This window comes from Armigeres subalbatus, chromosome 3 (genome assembly GCF_024139115.2).
Source record: "Armigeres subalbatus isolate Guangzhou_Male chromosome 3, GZ_Asu_2, whole genome shotgun sequence".
In the NCBI taxonomy this organism is placed as follows: Eukaryota; Metazoa; Arthropoda; class Insecta; order Diptera; family Culicidae; genus Armigeres; species Armigeres subalbatus.
The window spans coordinates 123,300,711-123,327,352 of record NC_085141.1 but is presented as its reverse complement, the minus strand read 5'-3'; the positions used below and the strand labels follow the sequence as shown (position 1 = coordinate 123,327,352).

The 26,642-nt window shown below is 43.1% G+C and overlaps 1 protein-coding gene across 1 annotated transcript in view; it reads left to right on the top strand.

The window, feature by feature from the left end:
- LOC134220553 (uncharacterized) overlaps positions 1-26,642 on the top strand; it is a 286,010-nt gene that overhangs the window by 22,200 nt on the left and 237,168 nt on the right. Inside the window, exon 3 of the mRNA XM_062699640.1 lies at positions 6,568-6,667. Within this exon, the coding sequence (XP_062555624.1) occupies positions 6,568-6,667 (100 nt within the window). The remainder of the gene's footprint in view (positions 1-6,567; positions 6,668-26,642) is intronic.

Sequence of the window (26,642 nt, the reverse complement as noted above, 5' to 3'; positions counted from 1 at the left end):
CCGGAGGAATTCCTGGAGGAACTTCCGGAGGAATTCCTGGAGGAACTTCGGAGGAATTCCTGGAGGAACTTCGGAGGAATTCCTGGAGGAACTTCCGGAGGAATTCATGGAGGAACTTCCGGAGGAATTCCTGGAGGAACTTCGGAGGAATTCCTGGAGGAACTTCGGAGGAATTCCTGGAGGAACTTCCGGAGGAATTCCTGGAGGAACTTCCGGAGGAATCCTGGAGGAACTTCCGGAGGAATTCCTGGAGGAACTTCCGGAGGAATTCCTGGAGGAACTTCCGGAGGAATTCCTGGAGGAACTTCCGGAGGAATTCCTGGAGGAACTTCCGGAGGAATTCCTGGAGGAACTTCCGGAGGAATTCCTGGAGGAACTTCCAGAGGAATTCCTGGAGGAACTTCCAGAGGAATTCCTGGAGGAACTTCCAGAGGAATTCCTGGAGGAACTTCCGGAGGAATTCCTGGAGGAACTTCCGGAGGAATTCCTGGAGGAACTTCCGGAGGAATTCCTGGAGGAACTTCCGGAGGAATTCCTGGAGGAACTTCCGGAGGAATTCCTGGAGGAACTTCCAGAGGAATTCCTGGAGGATTTTCCGGAGGAATTCCTGGAGGAACTTCCGGAGGAATTCCTGGAGGAACTTCCGGAGGAATTCTAGAAGGAACTACCGCATGAACTCCAGGAGGAATTTCTTGGGCGAATTCCTGGAGTACCTTCCGTAGACATTCCTGGAGGAACTTCAGGAGGAATTCCTGGAGGAACTTCCGGAGGAATTCCTGGAGGAACTTCCGGAGGAATTCCTGGAGGAACTTACGGAGGAATTCCTGGAGGAACTTCCGGAGGAATTCCTGGAGGAACTTACGGAGGAATTCCTGGAGAAACTTACGGAGGAATTCCTGGAGGAACTTTTGGAGGAATTCCTGGAGGAACTTCCGAAGGAATTCCTGGAGGAACTTCCGGAGGAATTCCTGGAGGAACTTCCGGAGGAATTCCTGGAGGAACTTCAGCAGGAATTACTGGAGGAACTTCCGGAGGAATTCCTGGAGGAACTTCCGGATGAATTCCTGGAGGAACTTACGGAGGAATTCCTGGAGGAACTTCCGGAGGAATTCCTGGAGGAACTTCCGGAGGAATTCCTGGAGGAACTTACGGAGGAATTCCTGGAGGAACTTACGGAGGAATTCCTGGAGGAACTTACGGAGGAATTCCTGGAGGATTTTCCGGAGGAATTCCTGGAGGAACTTCCGGAGGAATTCCTGAAGGAACTTCCGGAGGAATTCCTGAAGGAACTTCCGGGGGAATTCCTGAAGGAACTTCCGGAGGAATTCCTGGAGGAACTTCCGGAGGAATTCCTGGAGGAACTTCCGGAGGAATTCCTGGAGGAACTTCCGGAGGAATTCCTGGAGGAACTTCCGGAGGAATTCCTGGAGGAACTTCCGGAGGAATTCCTGGAGGAACTTCCGGAGGAATTCCTGAAGGAACTTCCGGAGGAATTCCTGGAGGAACTTCCGGAGGAATAACCGGAGGAATTCCTGGAGGAATATCCGGAGGAATTCTTGGAGGAACTTCGGAGGAATTCCTGGAGGAACTTCCGGAATTCCTGGAGGAACTTCCGAAGGAATTCCTGAAGGAACTTTCGGAGGAATTCCTGGAGGAACTTCCGGAGGAATTCCTGGAGGAACTTCCGGAGGAATTCCTGGAGGAACTTCCGGAGGAATTCCTGGAGGAACTTCCGGAGGAATTCCTGGAGGAACTTCCGGAGGAATTCCTGGAGGAACTTCCGGAGGAATTCCTGGAGGAACTTCCGGAGGAATTCCTGGAGGTACTTCCGGAGGAATTCCTGGAGGAACTTCCGCAGGAATTCCTGGAGGAACTTCCGCAGGAATTCCTGGAGGAACTTCCGCAGGAATTACTGGAGGAACTTCCGCAGGAATTCCTGGAGGAACTTCCGCAGGAATTCCTGGAGGAACTTCCGCAGGAATTCCTGGAGGAACTTCCGCAGGAATTCCTGGAGGAACTTCCGCAGGAATTCCTGGAGGAACTTCCGCAGGAATTCCTGGAGGAACTTCCGCAGGAATTCCTGGAGGAACTTCCGCAGGATTTCTTGGAGGAAGTTTCGCAGGAATTCCTGGAAGAACTTCCGTAGGAATTATTGGAGGAACTTCCGTAAGAATTCCTGAAGGAGCTTCCGTAGGAATTATTGAAGGAACTTCCCCAGGAATTCTTGGAGAAATTTCTGCAATAATTCTTGGAGCAACTTCCAGAGGAATTCCTGGAAGAATTTCAGGAGGAATTTCAGCAGGAATTCCTGGAGGAACTTCCGGAGGAATTCCTGGAGGAACTTCCGGAGGAATTCCTGGAGGAACTTCCGGAGGAATTCCTGGAGGAACTTCCGGAGGAATTCCTGGAGGAACTTCCGGAGGAATTCCTGGAGGAACTTCCGGAGGAATTCCTGGAGGAACTGCCGAAGGAATTCCTGGAGGAACTGCCGAGGAATTCCTGGAGGAACTTCCGGAGGAATTCCTGGAGGAACTTCCGGAGGAATTCCTGGAGGAACTTCCGGAGGAATTCCTGGAGGGACTTCCGGAGGAATTCCTGGAGGAACTTCCGCAGGAATTCCTGGAGGAACTTCCGCAGGAATTCCTGGAGGAACTTCCGCAGGAATTACTGGAGGAACTTCCGCAGGAATTACTGGAGGAACTTCCGCAGGAATTCCTGGAGGAACTTCCGCAGGAATTCCTGGAGGAACTTCCGCAGGAATTCCTGGAGGAACTTCCGCAGGAATTCCTGGAGGAACTTCCGCAGGAATTCCTGGAGGAACTTCCGCAGGAATTCCTGGATGAACTTCCGCAGGAATTCCTGGAGGAACTTCCGCAGGACTTCCTGGAGGAACTTCCGCAGGAATTCCTGGAGGAACTTCCGTAAGAAATCCTGAAGGACCTTCCGCAGGAATTATTGAAGGAACTACCCCAGGAATTCTTGGAGAAACTTCTGCAATAATTCTTGGAGGAACTTCCAGAGGAATTCCTGGAAGAATATCAGGAGGAATTTCAGCAGGAATTCCAGGAGGAACTACAGAGGAAATTCCTGGAGGAACTTCAGGATTTCCACGAGGAACTTCCGCAGGAATTCCTAGAAGAACTTCCGCCGAAACTCCTGGAGGATCTTCCACAGGAATTCCAGGAGGATCTTCCGCAGGAATTCCAGGAGGAATTTCAAGGGGAATTCCTGGAGTACCTTCCGTAGACTTCCGTAGGGGGAATTCCTGGAGAAGCTTCCACAAGAATTTCTGGAGGAATTTCCGCAGAATTTCATAGAGGATTTTTCGCAGGAATTCATGGAGAAACTTCCGCAAGAGTTCATGGAGGAACTTCCGCGAAAATTCATGGAGCAACATCTTCAAGAATTCCTGTAGGAACTTCTGCAGGTATTTCTGGACTAACTTTCGCAGGCATTCCTGGAGGAACTTCCGGAGGAATCCCTGGAGGAACTTCCGGAGGAATGCCTGGAGGAACTTACGAGGGAATTCCTGGAGGAACTTCCGGAGAATTTACTGGAGGAACTTCCGGAAGAATTCCTGGAGGAATTTCCAGAGGATTTCCTGGAAAAACTTCCGGAGGATTTCTTGGAGGAACTTCCGGGGAACTCCTGGAGGAATTATTAGAAGAACTTCCGTAGGAATTCCTGAAGGAGCTTCCGCATGAATCATTAGAGGAACTTCCGCAGGAATTATTAGAAGAACTTCCCCAGGAATTCTTGGAGCCACTTCCGCAAAAATTCTTGGAGGAACTTCCAAAGGAATTCCTGGAGGAATTTCAGGAGGAATTTCAGCAGGAATTCCAGAAGGAACTGCAGGGGAAAGTCCTGGAGGAACTTCACGAATTCCAGGAAGAACTTCCGCAGGAAATCCTGGAAAAACTCCCGCCGAAACTCCTGGAGGAACTTTTACAGGAATTTCTGGAGAATCTTCCGTAGGAATTCCTGGAGGAACTACGCAGGAATTCCATGAGAAATTTCAGGGAAAATTCCTGGAGTAACTTCCGTAGGTGGAATTCCTGGAGGAGCCTCAACAAAAAATCCTGGAGGAACTTCCGCAGAAATTTATAAAGGAGTTTCCACAGGAATTCATGAAGAAACTTCCACAGGAATTCATGGAGGAACTTCCGGAGGAATTCCTGGAGAAACTTCCGGAGGAATTCCTGGAGGAACTTCCAGAGGAATTCCTGGAGGAACTTCCAGAGGAATTCCTGGAGGAACTTCCAGGGGAATTCCTGGAGGAACTTCCAGAGGAATTCCTGGAGGAACTTCCACAGGAATTCATGGAGGAACTTCCGGAGGAATTCCTGGAGAAACTTCCGGAGGAATTCCTGGAGGAATTTCCGCAGGAATTCCTGGAGGATTTTCTGGAAGAACTTCCGGAGGATTTCTTGAAGGAACTTTCGCAGGAATTCCGGGTGGAACTTCCGCAGGAAATATTGAAGGAAGGAGGAGCTTCCGCAAGAATTATTAGAGGAACTTCCGCAGAAATTATTGGAGGAACTACCCCAGGAATTCTTGGAGGAATTTCCAGAGGAATTTCTAGATGAATTCCTGGAGTAATTTCAGGAGAAACTTCAGCAGGAATTCCAGGAGGAACTACAGAGGAAATTCCTGGAGAAACTTCAGGAATTCCAGGAGGAAATTCCTGGAGGAACGTCCGTAGGCATACCTGGAGGAACTTCCGCAGGAATCCTAGGAGAAACTTTTGCAGGAAATCCTAGAGGAACTTCCGCAGGAATTTCTGGAGAAACTTCCGCAAGCATTCCTGGGGGAACTTCCGGAGGAATTCCTGGAGGAACCTCGACAGAAAAGATACCTTTCACAATGTGCTGTGCATTATAGAGGTCTACGTGAAAGTTTATTTCGTGTTTTTCTGGATTCAACCCTTCTTCCGATAAACCTATGTCAAATGTCAAATGTCAAATGTGCAAATATAAATCAAAAGTAAAAACAATCAAATTGTATTCCTCCGTGTGGAGCCCCAAAAAATCAATTGAGGAAAAATCCTAACACCCGTTACATTAGTCCAGAATAAATATTTATATTTCTGAGCAGCTGAGCACATTCAGTTTCGTTTAGTGTAAATTTTATAACTGAAATATTTTTAAACTACATCAGCTTGTCTTGATCTCTAAAATCTTTTACATCTCCAGTTTTAAACTAATTTGAACATAACCAAAATCTACCAAAATTCAAATCGTTTGGCCGGAATGCGGCAGAACAATGAAGGTCAGAACCGGAATAGATGTGCTGCCGAACGAGACCTTCTCCTTACGTGAGGTCAAGCGACTCTCGTTTTGGTTACGCTTATATAATCACCCTCCTTATTCTCATGACGCTCATGATGGAGAAAACCGACAAACCAAATGACTTTTCCCATTCTTTTCCTCCGTTGCGTGGTTGGACTGAAGCTTTCCTAGTTCCATGTAAGAAGCACCATAAAGAAGATACCAACCAACTCTCCCGTGGGCTTGAACCATTGTTTCAGCACAGTTTCTGTTTCACATTTTGCATAATTTAGAAGGCTCTTCGCTTCCTAAGTGGCAGCCCTATTCTGCTCCGCGAGGGTGAGACTGGCGTAGTTGTTTGCATTCTTCCTTGCGAGCAGTTGTGCCCCAGCATCATTGCTGGGTCTTCTGTTTACTGATCAAAAGTTTTCGAACAACCTGGGCTCGGAAAAATTGCAGACAGTATTACGAAAGTTTTGAATGAAATCTCATTGCCAATGAGTCTGAATTGTTAGCAGAGCAGGGATGTCTAACTTGAAAAATGCGCATTTGCTGTCGTTTGATCAATGAATGTGTCGTCGCGTGTGCTGGCAGGCTATGTCTAGATTCTTTAATTAAATAAAACTTGTAGTGAAAAGGAATAAAAGTGATAATTACCTGGAGCTGTTACTTTCAATCCTATAATATTAAGCTCAATTAAAATATTGCAGTCTGTCCTATTGATAACAAGGGAAAATTACCCTCTCGAAAAAATGTTTTCCACCTGAAATGATTTTCCCTGTATTCAATCACAGCCGTGCGTCTTCACGTGGTGCTGAAAACAAATCTCAAATGGATGGAATTGGAAATTGTTTTTAATTTATAACACATCAAAACTTTGACATCAGATTTATTTTTGTTGTGCCCTCAAAGTCTGGTATTTTCAGAATTCCAAAGGGATAACTTTTCCAAGTATCTGAAAGCACAAAAACTTTTAATTGTTGGAAATGTAGAATCAGTATTAAGGAGTTCATACTTGACGAAGGGAGCACCCCGGAGTATTTTCTTCAAGTGGAACGATCTGACTCGACTCAAATTACCTGCCCTTCGCTATGCGGAGGAATCTGGCAACCCCCTAGACTTTTTGGTCTTTGGAATTTCTGCTTTCAACGTATTCCAGTTTCCAGAGCAGTTTCCGAGGGAAATGAGTGGCGCTTGGCTTGACGCAGCTGATGACAAATCGAGATGATGATGTACCGCTGAATTATTTACATACGAACAAACGCTAATTTTATTCATTTTCCATTCTTTGTCGTTCCAGAGAACCGAAAAGTTTATCCCATCCTTCGAGACCGTGTCATTTGCCGTCAAAAGTATTTCCCAGCAGTTTAATTGGACCGAAGCAATCCTGTTCGCTGCCGGTAAGTCAACTTAGGGAATAGTTTGAGCAGATTTTCAAGACTTTCTTTTTTGCATAATCCGCAGTATTATATCTGAAGCTGGCTTATTTGTATACTAAATATTTCGGAAGTTCGTTTACTTTTAATTCTTTTGATTTCGATAGAATAATTAAAGGAGCGTTACAACAAGAAAAGTGAAGTTCCTATGAATTCAAAAGTTCCCTTTTGATTAAAAAACCAAATGTCTCTACATTTTGAAGTTTGAATGGATATCTGTATATAAAAGAAATTTATTGAAAAGGATTAAGCTACCAAATTAATTTTTTCTGTAGACTATGTATAATTCCGTTTTCACCTCTCGCGTTGGTGTACTATAATGGATCATTTTTTTACTACAAACTCTGATAACATACAAATTTCAATGGTTAATAATGGTGTTTTGTGTCACCAGGCTTGCTGTCAAAATTTTGCCCGCGTGATTCTTAAATTTACTAGAAAACTGATTTCCGTATAGTAATATCAAAGTAATAAGGCGGAAATGTTTCAACAAGGATGTAATGCCAATATGGAAGAAAAGGTGTAATTCGGAAATAATTACAATACACGACGCTTGAGCAGCGTTTAAATTGAAAACATTTCATTGGATTTGATTCTAAATTAGAAATTTTATGTTAATTACCTTCTCATGATAATCAATTTTTACGGCTTTGGATACGAAATGATAAATTTTAACTACAGGACTTTAAAGACCTATCGCTTTAAGCTATAAAAATTGTTTCCCCGTTCAAAACTGCCGTAGATGTTGAGGTGGGTTATTTTAGTAGCACATCAACGCATGTTTTCTACCGATTGCCTCCTATCCTATCAGCCACAGAACACTGGCAGTGCGTGACTTCGGAGGGATATAAAAATAAATTTCAATCAGGAGAAATGGCTTCCAGCGGTACTTGTGTCCCCATCTGATCCGGTTGGTTCCGAAACGGCGATGTGCGGTGAAAAAAAACACCCAAGCGGAGCTACAGGTGGCAAGACGCTGGCAGATAGCAGTCGTTTCAACCCGAGCGAAACTACGCAGTTGGTCTAGTTTTAGAGTTGTTTAGAAGGTGGTTCCTCCTATTTCTAATTTGCGGTCTATGATTGGTCCTGCACTGTCTATTTCTGGCATAATAGAATTATCTACGCCTCCCGTGTTGCTCGACGTATTCGCTGAAGGCTGTTTATGGGATTTGGCCGCAGAGGAACAGCAGGGAGGGAATGAATGGCGCACATGTTCCGCCTACAATCTGATGGTCCTTTTTTAGATTCATTGATAAGATATTCGTTTGCATCAATATTCGTCGAAATATTATTTTTGTTTAAAATACTTTGATATTATTATTAGACTGATATGGGAAGGTCCATAGAATACGCAATTCGGAAACTGGTTAACTTTTGTCTGTCTCCTTTTTACTCTCCAAAAGAATGATTCTCACCAAATACTTAAACCCAAACCAATTTATCATAGATATATTCGGAGTACATGATATTGATGTTTAAAGATGAGCCAGCCTAGTTACTAAAATCTCTTTAATAAAGATAAAAAAATATATTGCTGATGATGGTACCGCCGTCCATTGTAGCAAGGCAGCTGCCTATAGCACTGGTCATGTCTGACAATCGATATGATCATGTTTATATAATTACTAGCTTTACGTACCTAGCTTTGTTCTGGATAGAAAAGTAAATTATTTCAAATGTCTTATTGCGGTACTTATTGCGATTCTTATTGCGAGAGGCTAGATCGATACATACATACAAATCGGTGTGTGCTCTGTGATCTGTTTCTCAATAGAGATGATGTACCGGCTTGCCTTTGTGTTAGGCCGTCTGGGCGAATGCCGTTTGACCTAATACTACAATATTCTGAAAATGTCAACTCTCGGCAAATTTTGCTTGAAATCGGTCCAGGGATTCAGAACAATACCCTCCCTATACTTTTCTTCCTGTCCCACTGGCCCTCCCATATAATCGTCTCCTCATAGATAAGGTGTGTTCCAAATTTAGTTGAAATCGGTCCAGGGGTCCAGAAGTTACACTGAATTGTCCGTTTTCTGAACAATACCCGTTTCTCTAGAACCTTCCCCTTTCCCCAATTACCATATTAAAGAATCGTCTCCTCATAGTAAATTTGTTTATAAAATTTGGTTTAAATCGGTCCTGAGAGTTAAAAGTTACTTTAAGTAATGAACTTTGTAATTAACCTAAAAATCACTATAATGAAGTTTCGAAAAAAATAAAGTTACTTGAAAACTTGAAGAAGTATTTCCAATTGCTTGAACCAACGATTAAGCTGATCAGTTGGGTCGGTAAATAACTGACCTGTCGGATCTTTCACCGGCATCTTCGGTTTCATCATTGCTCCAGTCAGGCGTCGTGACATATTGTAGAAGAGACGAATATCGCCAGTGTATCTGCAGCTGTCTCCCTTTCGTCTGCAGCAGCGTTTATCTTCCTTCTCTAGAGCCGAATACCGTTGACGGGACTAGTACTTGGCTGCTCTATCGTGGCCTTTTCATCTCTACGCTCTTCAATCTTCCGCCAGGTTGCACCTGTGATCCACTCTTTCCGATGAGTGCGCAGCTCGCCCGGTTTGTTCTCGCTGTTTTCGACAATGACATTCTTGATAGCTATTCACTGCTCTTTTTCACGGCCACCTTCCGGAAAATCCGCTGCCCGAGTTCCAAGTTCTTCAACGAACAATCATTTCTTAGTTGGATCTACTAGTCGGCGCAGGGATTCGTGATCGAAAAAGGTTTTTCCTTGAAAAGTTGATTTTAGAGGCTAACTGACTTCGGAGAAGTGTTTCATTAAGTTAGGCTCCATATTTAGGATTTTTTTTATTAGTTAGATTTTTTTAGTGAGAAAGAAATTATCTTTCCTCCAATTGTAAAGATACATCATTGGTGTCTTCAAGAAAATTGTTTGAAAAGATGCTACGAAAAATTTTGCAACATAAACTTTACTTCTATCTGCTATAGAAGTCGAGATATCGGTCGTTACTTATGAACGACCCCCAAAAAATCAGTTTAATCACGATACTTTCTTCAATATATTTTTTAGATTTTTCAAATGTTCTACAAAGTTGTTCGTCGCCGTAAAAAAAATTACCTTTCCAAGACAGTTTCTTCTTATTTTCAATATTCACGAATTTATTGACGATTTTTGGTTAAAAAATGTGCATTTTGACATTACCTGCTTACAGGGCCGGATTTAGCCGGAAGGGGGCCCCGGAGCCGACAGCCTGTGGGGGCCCCAAAATGTACAAAAAAAGGTTGGTTTTGGTACATAAGATTTGCCATGTAAGATATGTCTCAAAGTGCCATAATATCAATGTCGTCGGTGAAGCCAAATAGCTTAGTCGGACTTATTGAAAATTGTACTACTCGTGTTAATCCCTGCTCTTCGTATTACCCCTTCCAAGGCGATGTTGAATAGCAGACACGAATGACCATCACCTTGCCGTAACCCTCTGCGCGTTTCGAAGGGACTCTAGAATGCCCCTAAAACTCGAACTACGCACATCACCCGATACATCGTCACTTTGATCAACCGAGTCAGTTTATCCGGAAATCCGTGTTCGTGCATTAGCTGCCATAGCTGGTCCCGATCCATTGTATTATATGCGGCATTGAAGTCGATGAATAGATGATGCGTGGGCACGTTGTATTCGCGGCATTACTGCAGTACTTGGCGAATGGTTCACACCTGGTCTGTGGTGAAGCGTTCGCCCATAAAACCCGCCTGGTACTGCCCCACGAACTCTCTTGCAATTGGTTAGTCGGCGGCATAAAATTTGGGAGCGTACCTTGTAGGCGGCGTTCAGCAATGTGATTGCGCGATAGTTGCTACAATCCAGTTTATCGCCCTTTTTGTAGATGGGACACACGACAACTTCCATCCACTCCTGCGGTAAAACTTCCTCCTCCCAAATCAAGATAATGACCCAGTTCAGCGCTCTAGCCAGTGCCTCACATTCTTCTTCTTCTTACTGGCATTACATCCCCACCCTGGGATAGAGCCACCTCGCAGCTTAGTGGTCAAGAAGCAGTTCCACAGTTATTAACTGCGAGGTTTCTAAGCCAAGTTACCATTTTTGCATTCGTATATCATGAGGCTAACACGATGATAATTTTATGTTCAGGGAAGTCACGACAATTTCCAATCCGAAAATTGTCTAGACCGGCACCAGGAATAAAATCCAACCACCCTCAGCATGGTCTTGCTTTGTAGTCGCGCGTCTTATCATACGGCTAAGAAGGGCCTCACCACCGTGTTTAAACAGCTCTCCTGGTAGTTGGTCAACCCCAGGGGCTTTGTTGTTTTTCAGCCGGTCAATCTCCTCCTGCATTTCCTGGAGATCCGGAGCCGGTAGAATTATGTCCTGCACGCGTTCTCCAAGATCCACCACCATACCGCCATCTTCGTCTGCCACATCGCCATTCAGGTGTTCTTCGTAGTGCTGCCGCCACATTTGGATCACCTCACGCTCGTTCGTAAGAAGGTTCCCGTTTATGTCCTTACACATATCAGGCTGTGGCACGTGGCCCTTACGTGAACGGTTCAACTTCTCATAGAACTTTCGTGCGTTATTAGCGCGGTACAGTTGCTCCGTCTCTTCACGGTCTCGATCTTCCTGCTGGCGCTTTTTCCTCCGGAAAATCGAGTTTTGTCTGTTCCACGCCCGTTTATATCGTGCCTCGTTCGCCCTCGTGCGGTGTTGCAGCAATCTCGCCCATGCTGCATTCTTCTCTTCCACTAACTGCTCACATTCGCAGTCATACCAGTCGTTTCTCTGATCCGGGGGCACCGTGCCAAGTGCAGCGGTTGCGGTGCTACCAATGGCGGATCGAATATCTCTCCAGCCATCTTCAAGAGACGCTGCGCCTAGCTGCTCTTCCGTTGGGAGTGCCACTTCCAGCTGCTGTGCGTATTCTTGGGCTAGTCTACCGTCTTGTAGCCGCCCAATGTTAAGCCGCGGCGTCCGACTTCGACGCGTGTTGTACACCGTCAAGAGTTTTAAGCGCAGGTATACTGCAACGAGGTCCCGAGCAACACACATGTTGTAAATCAGTTTATGATACTCATATATGACCAAATATGGTCATATATGAGTTATTTCAACTAAATCTACTTGAATTGTGTTGCTAGGGGTAGTGGTCGGATTCAATATTCGCACTGCGTCGATTAGAACGTGGTCGATTTGGTTTTCCGTTTCTTGGTTAGGTGATCTCCATGTGGCCTTGTGGATATTTCTGCGGGGAAAGAAGATGCTTCGGACTACCATTCCGCGGGAGGCTGCGATGTTTATGCATCGTTGGCCGTTGTCATTCGATACGGTGTGCAGACTATCCGGTCCGATGACCGGTCTATACATTTCTTCCCTTCCTACCTGTGCGTTAATGTCACCGATGACGATTTTGACGTCCCGCAATGGGCATCCATCGTATGTCTGCTCCAGCTGTGCGTAGAACGCTTCTTTCTCGTCGTCGGGTGCTATAGTTGAAGAAACGGCCTTTAATCCTCAGCTTGCATATCCTCGCGTTGATTGGCTGCCACCCAATCACGCGTTGGCGCATCTTTCCCAGCACTATGATGCCGGTTCCAAGCTCGTTGGTGATGCCCGATGCCCGCATTTCCACAATTTCTGTCCTGTCCAGCAAATCTCCTGCAGCGCCACGTCATCGAAGTTGCGAAGATGTAATTCATCGTAGATCATCCTGTCGCAACCTGCAAAACCTAGCGACTTGCAGTTCCATGTTCCAAGCTTCCAATCGTGATCCTGTATTCGTAGCCTAGGTCTTTGCCGATTATATCGAGTCGCATTATCTCTTATATTGTTTGTAATGATTGGTTTTCCAGGCGGCTTATTGGGCCTGCGCAAACCTCCTGTTTCGTCGGAAGGCCGTCGTGTCAGGGCTGTTTAGCGTCCCACCTAACACCAGGACTTGGGCTTGTGCGCTTTGAGCGGCACACGGTCGCTTTGGTGGGGCCTGTGGGGAATAAAGTTAGTCTGAAAAATGCATTTGCATTTGTTGGTTACATTGATGGATAATGTGGAACGTATTTCTTATTTCATGTTAAAAATAATGGAATAAACTAAAATATTTAAAAATGACATTAATAGAAAAAATGTTAACGAATTTGAAATTCAATCGTAGTTGGCATTTGAAATGCCAGCATACTAAGAAGCTAATGAGAAGAAATTTGAAATTCAATCTCAGTAGGCTGACAGGAATTCTAGATGATTCGAACGGTGAAAATAAACGATCATTCTGTGTTATGTATTTGAGGCGTGAACATGCGAATTATCCTTCGGTGTTCCGCGCTTGTTTTCGTTGGTAAAAGGCAAATCGGAAGATGGATTTGCTTGGCTACGACAGGGCCTACTTGCGGATACATGCAGCTTTTTATAGATGTTTGACAGGGCCCACTGTCAAACCCCACCACATCCTAGGCAAGCCCCACAACTCACAGATGGCCTGGGGAGGGATCGTCAAGCCCTTGGACATAGTCCCTGCTGCCCCAAATCGATCGATCAAAGATCTTTTCGAATCTTTCCCAAAAAAGTTTAGCCAAATTTCATTTTCCCATACATATTTGTTCGGGAGACACTTTACGGAATGAACTTCAACAAGACACCAATTTACAAGCCACAATCAAAAAATTTTGGAACAGGCTCATTCAATATAGGGGAAGTGCACCGGTTTTGGTCAACCCTGAAAAATACATATTTTTCCAAAATAATCGATCAGTTGAAAGCAGCGTAGAAGCCAAATTAGGAACATGGCCAAAACCGGTACAGTTCCCTTATATCGTAAATTAAAAAAAATATGGGCTTCACGAAAATCACGAAAAAAAATTTGAGGTTTTGTGCGGCTTTCCGCCACTGTGCGCTGAGTAGAACAAGTTGAAATGTATCATCACTACCAGTGCTCCCCGCGTTTGGAGCTTTTTAAAAGAAATGTATCATGAGGTATAACAAAAGATATTTTAGTTACTACACAGTAAAATATTCTGAAAATTAGCCACGACGGAAATCCTTACTGAATGTAAAATTTGGTAACAGAATGTGTACTAGATCATAATTTTCAATTTCTGTGATGTAAACGATAAAATCGTTGATATTTCCATTCAACATGACTTAATTTTACATGCGTCTAACGGAAACCTTGTTGTGCCAGAACGTGGCTGTCAAAACAAATCAAAACAAATCCCATTCGATTTCATGCAAACCGCAGCTGGCGCTTATTTTATTCATATAAGCATCAATAAAATTGAAAAATTCGGATGTTTGTACAAAGTGGCCCTCATAACGCAGCATTTCATCGCAATCAATGATTTTATAACATCCCTTCGAGAAATCTGTGATGTATTCAGTATACTGAGTCTCAAACATTCGCGTCTCGAAGAAGTTTCCGTGTCATGTAAATTTAAGTTATCGTTCAGTCTGATGAAGAATAATCAAATCGACAGAACGCTTAACTTGATACTATTTGGTCGGCTCGCATTCAAGAAGTTGAAATGCACGAGTGGCTAACGAGGTGGCCTCTCACTCTGTGGATTGAAGTTCGATTCCCATGATGGCCGCATTTTTTTATTTTCTTATAAAAATATAAACTCGTAAATTACAGCACGTGTAAATTTAAAACAACCTATAACCTTACGTTGCTTAACACGGAGGTCAATTTGTTACATCTACTTAAACGGAAATTTACTGGTTTCGTTCGAACTGTGTAGATAAAGATTGTCGCTTCGGTTCCCTTTGTTCTGCTGTCCGGAACATGTTGGGTCAAATCGTATGGATTTTCCTTTTTTGACATTTAGCTCTCCTATCATCGCCAGCAAAAGATGTTCCGGACAGCGACGACAGCGACAACCTTTATCTAGTAACTAAAATATCTTTTGGTATAACCTCCCGAATCAGTTCTTTAACATGACAGCTTGCGAAAAAAAAAGTCTCTCACGATATGCTACACTGCCGCTAACCGCACGTCGAGCACATCTGTATATGGAGGCCCATATACAGATGTGCTCGACTTGCGGTTAGTGGCAGTACATATCGTATATGTATACAGAGATGAGACTTTTTCATTCTGTTTTGGATTCAATTCCTGCCAACTACAATAGCTGACATGCAAAATTTGGGCTAAGGTAGCAACTAGATTTAATATTCTTTTTACTATTATTTTTACAGAACGATAGCGTAAAATTTATTTCATTAATATTTCATATTGGGTTTGAGCCGTTTTCTTCCGCTCTTTGGCTTAAAGGTTTTCTCTAGATGAACATGACAAGAGTTTCCGTAGGATCACATGTAGTACAGTTGTCGTTGCTGTATATGCTTCCACACGTGTATATATGAACACTACCTATGAACTGCTGGCACATCATTGCGCATAAAAGGTTCCCCCAAACACAAGCGACGCGATTCTATCGCTTGGCGACTAAAATAAAAAATAAAATCTTCTGATTTTGTTTGCTTCGACAGTGCGTAAACGAACGACAGTTTACGTATCGAGATATGGCTTGCCTATATGTATAACAAACGCCAGTATTTTAGTGCTAGGTATTATAAAGGAAATGGCAGAAATACAGTTTTCAGAAGCAAATTGATCTACTCTATTTCTTGATTAAATAAAGGTCTAGGCAGAAGAATACATTCATCACAACGACCGAAGGATTAAAAATATGATGAATATTCTTTTTTGTTGCTCCTTACCGCTTTTGTAAGCACTGTCAAAGGATCACTTTCCTAAATCAATCAATTATCCTGTTGAATAGCCTTCCATGTGACATGGTTACAACACGAATCAGCTTGCCGGATTAGGAGCGAAACAAATAATCCTACTAAAGCATAGTCAATGAACCCTTCCCATCTTTCTATAGCGACATATTGCCTTAAATGCTGCTCACCTAATATCTGAAAAGGCAATAATCTACACACAGAAACTGAACACTTTGCAAAGGGTTTTGAAGACTAGAGGCACCGTAATGTATACTTAATCCATTTCTCTTTTCCAACCAAGCTTTTACATGTGTGGAGTATAATAATATGATTTAAACCTACTTGTATCCTGCCGGTTCATATAGATTTTCTCATACTCTGTCTAGCTATGGTGCATAAATGGATTTACTCACACCGTCTAATACATAAAGGTTCCTTTTCCATACATCCCGTGTTCCCATGAATATGGAAGACGTCATGCCAACTTGAATCGATCAACACGGAAGGCGATAAACCTACCATTTTGGAGTCACACCTATGTGGATCAATCCCCATTTGCATTTCAACTGTAATATGAAGTAAAGCAAACATAATACTCCCAAGAAGCAACCGATTTCCTGTTCTCAGTTCAAATGTTACCTACGCTCTGCAGGTGGCAGTGTTTCGTGTTAGTATCGCATCACAACTCCAGTCAGTGCCAATATTATGTTTGTAGAAGATGGTGGTTGAAATCGAACTCCTGGTATTTACTATGTTCACACAATTGATTACCTTTATACTGCCGCTAACTGCAAGTCGAGCACATCTGTATATGGGCCTCCATATACAGATGTGCTCGACTTGCGATTAGCGGCAGTATAATTAATCACTATATATAAAAATGAGTTTGCATTTCCTTTGAGGCAAAATAACTCACGATGGTCCGATTTGCAAGATTTCCTCACTAACTGATTCGTCTTGGAATCAGCTGCGATTATAGATAGAACATTTTACTGGGAAAGTTGAACAAATATGTAAAAATACTACGTTGTCATGAGTTTTGATGAAAGCCATCAAGCTATAAACGAAATCATTCTAGAGGGGCGACGCTGCAATCAACTTAAATAGTGATCCCTAAAGTGCGGCCCCCTAGGCCTGTTGCTGCGGCCCGCGTGGTATTTCAAAGGATACACTACATGTGGCCCATTGACAGGCACTGCATGCCAGAAAATCTTTTCATCGTGTCATTTTTTCTATACTCGGGAATCCTGATGGGATGGTGAAGAAGGTTAAGGGTCTTTTGGCCGAATGCCATTTGATCGAAAGGGTCATTTATCCGAATAGTTGAAATACGCTTTCTTACGAAGTGAAAAGCAAGAAAGAAGAAGGTAGAAGGAAGAAAGAAGAAGGGAGAAAGAAAAAGGAAGGAATAAGAAGGAAGAAGTAAAAACAAAGAAAAAAGAAGGAAGAAGGAAGAAGGAAGGAGGAAGAAGAAAGAATATAGAAGGAAGAAGAAAAAAGGAAGAAGAAAAAATGAAGAAGGAAAAAGGAAGACGAAAGAAGGAATAAGGAAGAAGGAAGAGAGAAGAAGGAAGAAGGAAGAAGCAAGAAGGAAGAAGTAAGAAGGAAAAAGGAAGAAGGAAGAAGGAAGAGGAAGAAGCAAGAAAAAAGAAGGAAGAAAGAAAAAGGGAGAAGGAAGAAGAAAGGAGGAGGAAAGAGGGAAGAGAAGAGAAGAGAAAGAAGAAGGAAGAGGAAGGAAGAAAAACTAAGGAAGAAAGAAGAGGAAAGAAAGACGAAGAAAGCAGAAAGACGGAAGCAGGAAGAAGGAAAAAGGAAGAAGAATGGAGGAAAAACAGAGAAGGATGAAAGAAGGATGGAGGAAGAAGGAAGAAAAACTAAGGAAGAAAGAAGAGGAAAGAGGGACGAAGGAAGAAGCAAGAAGGAAGAAGGATGAAGAAAGGAGGAAGAAGGAAGAAGGAAAAAGGAAGAGGAAGGAAGAAAAACTAAGGAAGAAAGAAGAGGAAAGAAGGACGAAGAAAGCAGAAAGAAGGAAGAAGGAAGGAGGAAGAAGGTAGAAGGAAGAAGGAAGAAGAAAGAATTAAGAAGGAGGAAGGAAGAAGAAAAAAGGAAGACGAAAGAAGGAAGAAGGAAAAGGAAGGAAGAAAAACTAAGGAAGAAAGAAGAGGAAAGAAGGACGAAGAAGGCAGAAAGAAGGACGAAGGAGGCAGAAAGAAGGAAGAAGGGAGAAGGAAAAAGGAAGAAGGAAAAAAGAAGAAGGAAATATGAAGAAGGAAAGAGGATGGAAAAAAGAAGATAGAGGATGGAAAAAAGAAGATAGAGGATGGAAAAAAGAAGGATAAGGAATGAGGAGGAAGGAAGGAGGAAGAAGGACTACTCTTAAAATGAGGTCAATTTTTTTTGGCTATTCGGCCAAACGACCCGTTCGGCCAAACGGCATTCGACCGAATGGCGTTCGGTCCGATTGTATAACATATCACCGAAATCTTTTTCGCGGAATTCATTTTCGCGGTTGAACATTTCGCGGAATAACATTTGGCGGTTTGTAACTTTTCGCGGTACGACATTTGGCGGTTTGTACCTTTCCTTTCTTTCCTACAATTATTACCTGCGAGGTTTCTAAGCCAGGTTACCATTTTTTATTGCAATCGTTAAACACGAGATTTACACTTTAAAACTTTTATACCTAAATACCTTTTATACCCGATAAATTTCCCAGACCGGTTGCAGTTGAACCCAGCCTCCTTCAGCATAGTCTTGGTTGGCAGAAACGCATCTTCCCGCACGGCTAAGGCAGGCCTCCCAGAATATTTGGAAGTATTTTTTAAAATTTCAATTGTTTCTTATACCGGGCAGATACATGCATTTAAAGTAGACGTTACCCCTCCTTTCGCCTTATATCGGGCAGACGCGTTCATTTGAATAAGGCATTATCAACTCCTTTCGCCTTATATCTGGATATACATCCATTTAGAGAAGGCGTTACCCCTCCCTCCACCGGGCAGACGCGTTCTTTTGAAGAAGGCATTATCAACTCCTTTCGCATTATACCAAGCAGATGCATCCATTTAAGGAACGCGTTACCCCTCCCTTCGCCTTATACCAGACAGATGCATCCATTTAAAGAAGGCGTTACCTCTGCCTTCGTCTTATACCGGACAGACGCATTCTTTTAAAGAAGGCATTATAAACTCATTTCACCTTATACCGGGCAGATGCATCCATTTAAAGAAGGCGCTACACCTCCCTTCGCCTTATACCGGGCAGACACGTTGATTTAAGGAAGGCATTATCAACTTTTTTCGCTTTATACCGGGCAGACGCGTTGTTTTAAAGAAGGCATTATCAACTCCTTTCGCCTTATACCGGGCAGATGCATCAATTTAAAGAAGGCGCTACCCCTCCCTTCGCCTTATACCGGGCAGACGCGTTGTTTTAAGGAAGGCATTATCAACTCATTTCGCCTCATACAGGGCAGATGCATTCATTTAAAAAAGGCGTTACCCCTCCCTTCGCCTTATACCAAGCAGATGCATCCATTAAAAAAAGGCGTTACATCTCTCTCTGCCATATACCGGGCAGACGCGTTCTATTAAACAAGGCATTATCGGCAAGGTCGAGTACGGGTTTACGAAAGCAAAAATTCTCGGTACGGGTCGGGTTCGGGTTTGCATTAAATAAAAAAAAAATTAGCCCGGATTTCATGTAATTAGGCAAAAATCGTTGAATATTTGAATGATAATTGTTCTAACTGAACTCCGCCGAATGGCATTCCGCGGAATGATTTTCGGTGAAAAGGTACATTCCGCGAAATGTCTTTCGGAAAAAAGGTTCATTCCGCGGAATGTGTTTCGGAGAGTTGATACATTCCGCGAAATGTCGTACCGCGAAAAAACAAAATCCGCGAAAAGTTTTTCGGCGAAATAGTATACAACCGTTCGGTCCCTGTACCCCGAATGCCATTACTCCGGATGGGACAGTACCCTGAGATCCATTACCTCGAAAGTCCATTAGCTCGAATACATTTCGAATCTGTAGGTTTCTACTATTACTATTTTTAACACCCACAGATACCGAAGAATCGTAAAATGACAATCTTTGAAAAGAATTTGTTTAGAATAAAAATATATACTACTTAGAGTTACATAGATAAACGCAATAAAGCTTATGTTTAATAAATATTTTTGACTTAAATTATCATTCTACGCCATTATTATCTGGAAAAGTTCTATTCTACGAACTGGTGTAAGTGAGGAGATAACACCTTCTTTCTATTAACATAGGTGTACAGTGGAAATAATACCTTCTTTAAATGAACAGTAACTGTTTATGGCAAACACAGGAGGTAATGCCTTCTTAAAATAAACGCATTTGTCCAGTATAAGGCAAACATAGGAGATAATGCCTTCTTCGGATGAATGCATTTGTTCAATATAAGGCAGACAGAGGGGGTAATGCCTTTTCAAATGAACGCCTTTGTAGGCGAACGGAGATGATAATGCCTTCTTTTAATGAACGCATTTGCCCAATATAAGGCATACAGAGGATAATGGCACAGACAAACAGACGTAACACTAGAGAAATTACCATCGACCATGACTTCAACGATCAATTTGAATTTGATTGATTACGCCTTTCACAACCAGAGGCGCTAGCGTCGTAATCCTTCGAGTTTGACATTTCACTCTAGCGCCTTCTGGTGACAATGTCATACGAAACATTGTTTCGTGTAACATGCTCGCAAGGTGGTGGTAGAGGAGTTGAGCGATGGATTTTTCAGCTAAATGTTCAAGCTGTTACGTCTGTTTGTCTGTGATAATGGTTTAAGGCGAACACAGGTGATAATGCCTTCTGTAGATGAACGCATTTGCCCGATATGAGGCGAACAGAGTTGATAATGCCTTCTTTTAATGAACGCATTTGCCCGGTATATGACGAACATAGAAGATACCACCTGCTTTAAATAAATGCGTTGCCCCGGTTTAAGGCGAACAGAGTTTATAATGTCTTCTTTTATTGAACGCAAATACGCCCGATATAAAGCGAACAGAGTTGATAACGCTTTCTTCAAATACATGCGTTTGCCCGGTTTAAGGCAAACAGAGTTGATAATGCCTTCTTTAGGTGAACACATTTGCCGGATATAAGGCGAACAGAGTTGGTAATACCTTCTTTTAATAAACGCATTTGTCGGTTTTAAGGTGAGGGATAAGAATGGCTTGTTTAGATGAATGCATTTGCCCGATATAAGGCGAACAGAGATAAAACCTCCTTTAAATGAGGTTTTCGAAATTCTCAACTCAGCTTAAACAATCTTCAAAAGTAACACATGATATGTAATGGGAGTTTTGGACCAAGATCTAATCGTTCTATACTGTTTTCAAACAGTTCGAGTTTGATGAAACGAATCGCGAGTCCAACACGGTGAACCTTGTAAGAGGATCGAAAAAGAAGTAAGGATCCACAATTCCTTCAATTCAGGTATTTGCTCGGCTTTAGGAAAAGAAAATAATTATCCCTTCTTTTAAAATCCCTTCAAATGGTCCCGTTTTGACTGGAAGCTTCTTTATTCTCAACTTGTCACGCCATACAATTCCGTTCCCAATTATCATGTATTGCCCATATGAAGGAAACCACGTAACTGAATGGCTCAACAAATCCTACTTATCCATTACACAGCTCAAATAACAATTATGCCAAATGACCTTATGCCAAACGACCATTATGCCAAACTACCGTTATGCCAAACGGCATAATAGCCGACTTTATGCCTTTATGCCTGACTTTATGCCAAACGACAGTATGCCAAACCGCATTATGCCAAAAAACTTTATGCCAAACGGGGTACAATCGTTTGCTTAAATAGCATCACATATGTGAATATTCTTTCGCAAATATAAACAAGCGAAATACTGTTGTCATGATTTATAATAAGAATAATTTCGATCGCCGTCCAGCTTACTGGTGGAACGATAGACTCAGTGCGCTGCGTGCTGCTTGTCTCAGATCCAGGAGGCGGGCACAGAGAGCGAGGACGGAACCAGAAAGAGAGAAGCGCAAGATGGTGTTCCGGGAAGCTAGAACCGCATTGAAACGGGCAATCAAGACAAGCAAATCAGACTGCTACAAGGAGCTATGCCGAGAAGCAGACGCCAATCCCAGGGGTTATGCGTACAGAATTGTGATGGCGAAGATCAAAGGCCCATCGACGCCAGCTGAAATGTGTCCAGTAATGCTGAAGGAAATCGTGGAAGGTCTCTTCCCGAAACACGACCTGACTACGTGGCCACCGACACCATACGGCGAAGATGCGGAAGCAATTGCCGAGGATCGACAAGTGTGCAATGACGAGCTGACAGAAGCAGCGAGGCACCTGAAAACGGCTCCCGAGCCCCCGCTCCATATGGAATACCAAACGTGTCTCTGAAAGCTGCGATCTTGGCATATCCGAATATGTTCAGAACGGTACTTCAGCGGTGCCTGGACGAGGGTAACTTTCCAGAAATGTGGAAGACCCAGAAGCTGGTATTGCTGCCAAAACCTGGAAAGCCGCCGGAGAATCCGGCCTCGTATAGACCGATATGCCTGATAGATACAATTGGGAAGCTCCTGGAGAGGATCATCCTCAACAGGTTGACGAAGTGTATAGAGGGTGAGGGTGGACTGTCAATGATGCAGTTCGGATTCCGAAAAGGAGTATCAACTGTGGATGCAATCCGGACTGTACTCGAAAGTGCTGAGAAAGCGTCCAAACAGAAGCGAAGAGGAGATCGATACTGCGCAGTGGTTACGATAGACGGGAAAAACGCGTTCAGCAGCACCAGTTTTGAAGCTATTGCCGCAGCGCTGCACAGAATACGGGCTCCCGACTATATGTGTCACATTCTGAATAGCTACTTTCAGAGAAGAGTTCTGGTATATGACACGAACGAAGGGCAAAAGTCGATGCGTGTTACGGTGGGTATTCCTCAGAGTTCCATACCTAGCCCAACTCTCTGGAACGGGATGTATGATGGAGTCCTGACACTGCAGCTGCACAGGAAAGTAAAAATCATGGATTTTGCGGACGACGTGTCACTAACAGTGGTGGGCGAGACACTTTAAGAAGTGGAGGCGTCTGTGACGGAGGCGATAACCACAATCGAGAGTGGGATGAATGGAGTCAAGCTACAGATAGCTCACCAAAAAACGGAGGTGCTATTAGTCAGCAACTGCAAAGCAATCCAACGGATGGAGATCGTAATCGGAGGGTCATGCCAAAACGTTGACGGACCAAGAAGAAGCACGAGGCGTCTGCTAGCTAGTGTCTCGTCGTCGATACTGCGGTATAGAGTTCCTGCTTCGGGGAAAACACTGCAAACCAAGCGGAACCGTGAAAAACTAAAAAGTGTGTTCCGGCTGATGGCCATACGAGTTGCAAGCGCGTATAGAACAATATCGTCGGAGGCAGCATGCATTATTACCGGGATGTTACCCATTGGCGAGATGGCAACAGGAGTGGAACAGTACGAAGAAAGGAAGGTGGACCCACCTTCTTATTTCGAACGATAAATAGAAAGCATGGCGAGGTAAACTTCCACCTGATGCAGTTCCTGTCGGGCCACGGATGCTTCAGGAAGTATCTGCATCGGTTCGGACATGCCAACTCACCGTTCTGTCCGAATTGTGAGAACGTCGAAGAAACGCCGGAGCACGTGGTTTTCGTATGTCCAAGGTTTGAGGCACTACGAAGGGAAATAACCGGCTTAAGCTTGGAGAACGTTGTTGAAGAAATGTGTCGAGAGGAAAGCACTTGGAATGCGGTCGACAGGGTAGTATCGCACATATCATCTGTTTTGCAAAAGAAATGGTGCAACGACCAAAGAGAATCGTTGCCGGGAGAAATTCTTTTGTCGGGGAACTCTCCGTCGGTGTAGGCTAGATCCACCGCCGGGGACTAGACTGAGTAGAACGCGACGAAATACCACCAGCGACGGGTAGTCAGGGCACCAGTGAACAGGAAGCCCTGCTCCACCGGAATCGCTGGACTGACCTTGGAACCCGGCTGGTTGAAAAAAACATAGTAAGTATACGAGAAATGCAAAAACTGATGGGTAAAGGATGTTCCCCACAAAAAAAACTAAAAAAAAATCTCCTATGATGCCCCGTAAAACGCTAACATACTTTGGTCTCATCAAAACAAAATGTAGAAATGCTGCAAGTGATAGGTCAGACGACGGAAACGCTACATTTTACATGAACAATATTTATGTTGACTTTTCCAGAGCATTTACATTCTAAGCCACCAAAGCACACGCTTTACTTATGGAGACGTTCTGCATGTATATCAACATCCAACATTGTAATGCAGTTGAACTTGTGCATTGTCAATGGTGGTGGTCTGAACAAAAAAACTCACTGCAACTAGTGTGTGCTGCAAGTCTTCTCGTTCGACCCATAGTCAAAGGTAACGAATGGGGTAAATGGAGACAAGAAATTGATGCTCGTTTTCGTCGTTGTCCTATCTTTCCTTGCTGACGATTGCTGACACATCTCGAAATCCATTTGGCTTCATTGTTGAAAATATCTCTTCTTCAATGGTTCTGCTTGTATGTTTTCCTCGCTGTGCTGACGGGTCGTGTTCTTCTAACGAGTAACTGGAAAATCAATTTCCATCAACTAACCCGAGCATTGTGAGACGCGTGGTGTTTCCACAGAACTGTCTTTTAACCTTATCGCAGCATCTATCTACGTACCCATTGTACGGCAAGCAGCTGGCAGGATAAGCTTTTCCAACTCCCCGGCGAACAGAAACTGTTGATTTACGGCTTCACAGTGCGATATATGCCCCGCACCACAGAGCTAGCTGATGAAACACACTCCAATCAGTTCTATCTAATCTTGAACGTCTGTTCGCTTTCATGCGGCTTCGTACTTGATAAAACAGTAGTAAAATTCAATTTACGATTATACCGGCGTATCATAGTGTTTACAGAGGGAACCAATGGCACCAATAATTGCACCTACGATCTGCATCACCCCGAAGAACCGTTTCAACGGATTAGCTTCCCGCCAATGGCACCGAGTGCAAATATTTATAAAAGTAATATCAGCACAGCGGAAAACAAACAAACATCTACAGCCGGGTAAACTAAACTAAATCCCCGCGAGAGTATATATATACGCCAGTATGCCATAGAATCAGTTCACGATAAAAAAAAGCAACCCACAGGAGAAAACTGCCGAAATATTCTACCCAATGGAAGCATATATGCATAGTAAATATAGCTACAAGTAATTAGTTATATGTATGTATGTAGGTACCAGAAAGAGAAGACTAAATCAACAAAATTAATCATTTATTCAAAGTAGACTATAGGATCAATATTAATAACAGTAAGCTATATTCCGTGTGAATTCGCGATGATTGTGGCGTCACAGTTAGAAAAAAAAACATACATATATAGAAATAGTATGTTGGCCATAGCTTTTGAGCCCATAGTGCAATCTGGCCATTAATTTTCAGTAGGAAACAATGTGGCAGGATTCCCCGTCGATTACAACTGTTGCGAGTTGTCGGTTAAGGTTAAGTGTCTGAAAATGTGAGGTTTTTTTACCCACGCGCAATCAAGGGGCTGTTATCTCTTTTTAAAAATGGTTCATGCTCTATCGAATCCGTAGGATCACCTTAGATACGCCTTCAATAACTGTTCCTTTCCAGGTCATCCAAGAATTCTAGGAGTATACTGCCTATGATCGCATATTGGTCCCATCTTTGCTGGATTTTCTATTCATATGGGACAAATATGCGATTGTGGGCAGTATAGGACTTAATCATTACAAGCGCTACCGAAAGGTTGATACTTCTTAGTTTAACTGGTTAAACTGATTCATGCCGTATTTTGTCCATTAAACCAAACTGGATACGCCTTCATTAGCCGTTCTTTCCAAGTTATCCAAAGTATTTACTGGATTATAGGCCTTAAGGTGTACACGCGTAATCAAAGAGCTGATTTTTTGTCTTTTTTAAATGGTTCATGCTCTATTTAACGCGTAGAATCAAATTCGATACGCTTTCAATAACTGTTCCATCCCATGCCATCTAATAATGTGTTTGCACTAGGGCCTTGTAACATGTTATTCGGCTATCTTGATCAGCTTTCTTTAGTCGATAATTTGAATAACATGTTATTCAGGTCGTAGTGCGAACATAGTATAACATTTCCCTGGAGTGCAGGACTTGAGGTCTACACGCGTAATAAAAGTAGTAGTAGTGTAGTAAAGAAGTTAAATTCTTCTTTATTTAATCATTTTTTGTTCCACAATTTTTTTTACACGTACGGTGATCGGCCGGCTTGGCCCTCCAGCTTCGATTTGAATTTTTTTTTATTTTGTTATCTGAGTTTTTAAATATAATATACAGTCGACTCTCTACATCTCGATGTGCTATACCTCGATATTTCTCCCTATGTCGATGGTTTTATCGGTCCGTTCAATCTACATACATTTCGGCTTTCTACATCTCGATAACCTTCCTATTTCGATATCTCTCTATTTAGATGTGTTCTGGTCATAAATTGTTCAGGATTTTCTCTCCTTACGTCGATATATTAAAATTTCTAGGCTACTAGACCATCATTGGGCAAAAACAAACACACCAACAACAAGATATGACATTTGTTTTGTTGTCGTTTTTCATAGCAACGAGCTTTTTTCGATCTAGTGCCCATCTCAATTTTCCTTCCATTCCTCGTTCTCTCCCTATCTCGATGGTCCCTTCAATATCGAGATGTAGAGAGGCGACTGTATCATGACGGCTTTTAGGAGGCGCTAGTGTGTTTTTAAAATTTGATAACCTAACTATTATGTATTAGTGTACATTTACAATAAAAATTTGATAACCTAGATTGGAACTAGCGCCCAATTGGAGCCTGATCCAAATGCAAGCAACGGATCCTAAACTTTTCTTTACACTCACCAAAGCGTTCATGTAAGGTTTTTATCCCGGCCAGACGGTGGACCTCGGATGTTCTGGTCCTGGGAGGGGTGTTGAGGATCATCATCAGAAATTTGTTTTGGACCCTTTGAAGCAAGGACGGAAATCTTCGTTTTACTATCAGTTGCATAGACCAGAGGTTCCCAAACTGTGGGTCGCGACCCCCAGGGGGGTCGTGGGCTGTTCAGTAGTGATCGCGAAATACAAATCTTAATTCATAATTTTGTTACTATTTTGTCCCACAAATCTAATCCATATTT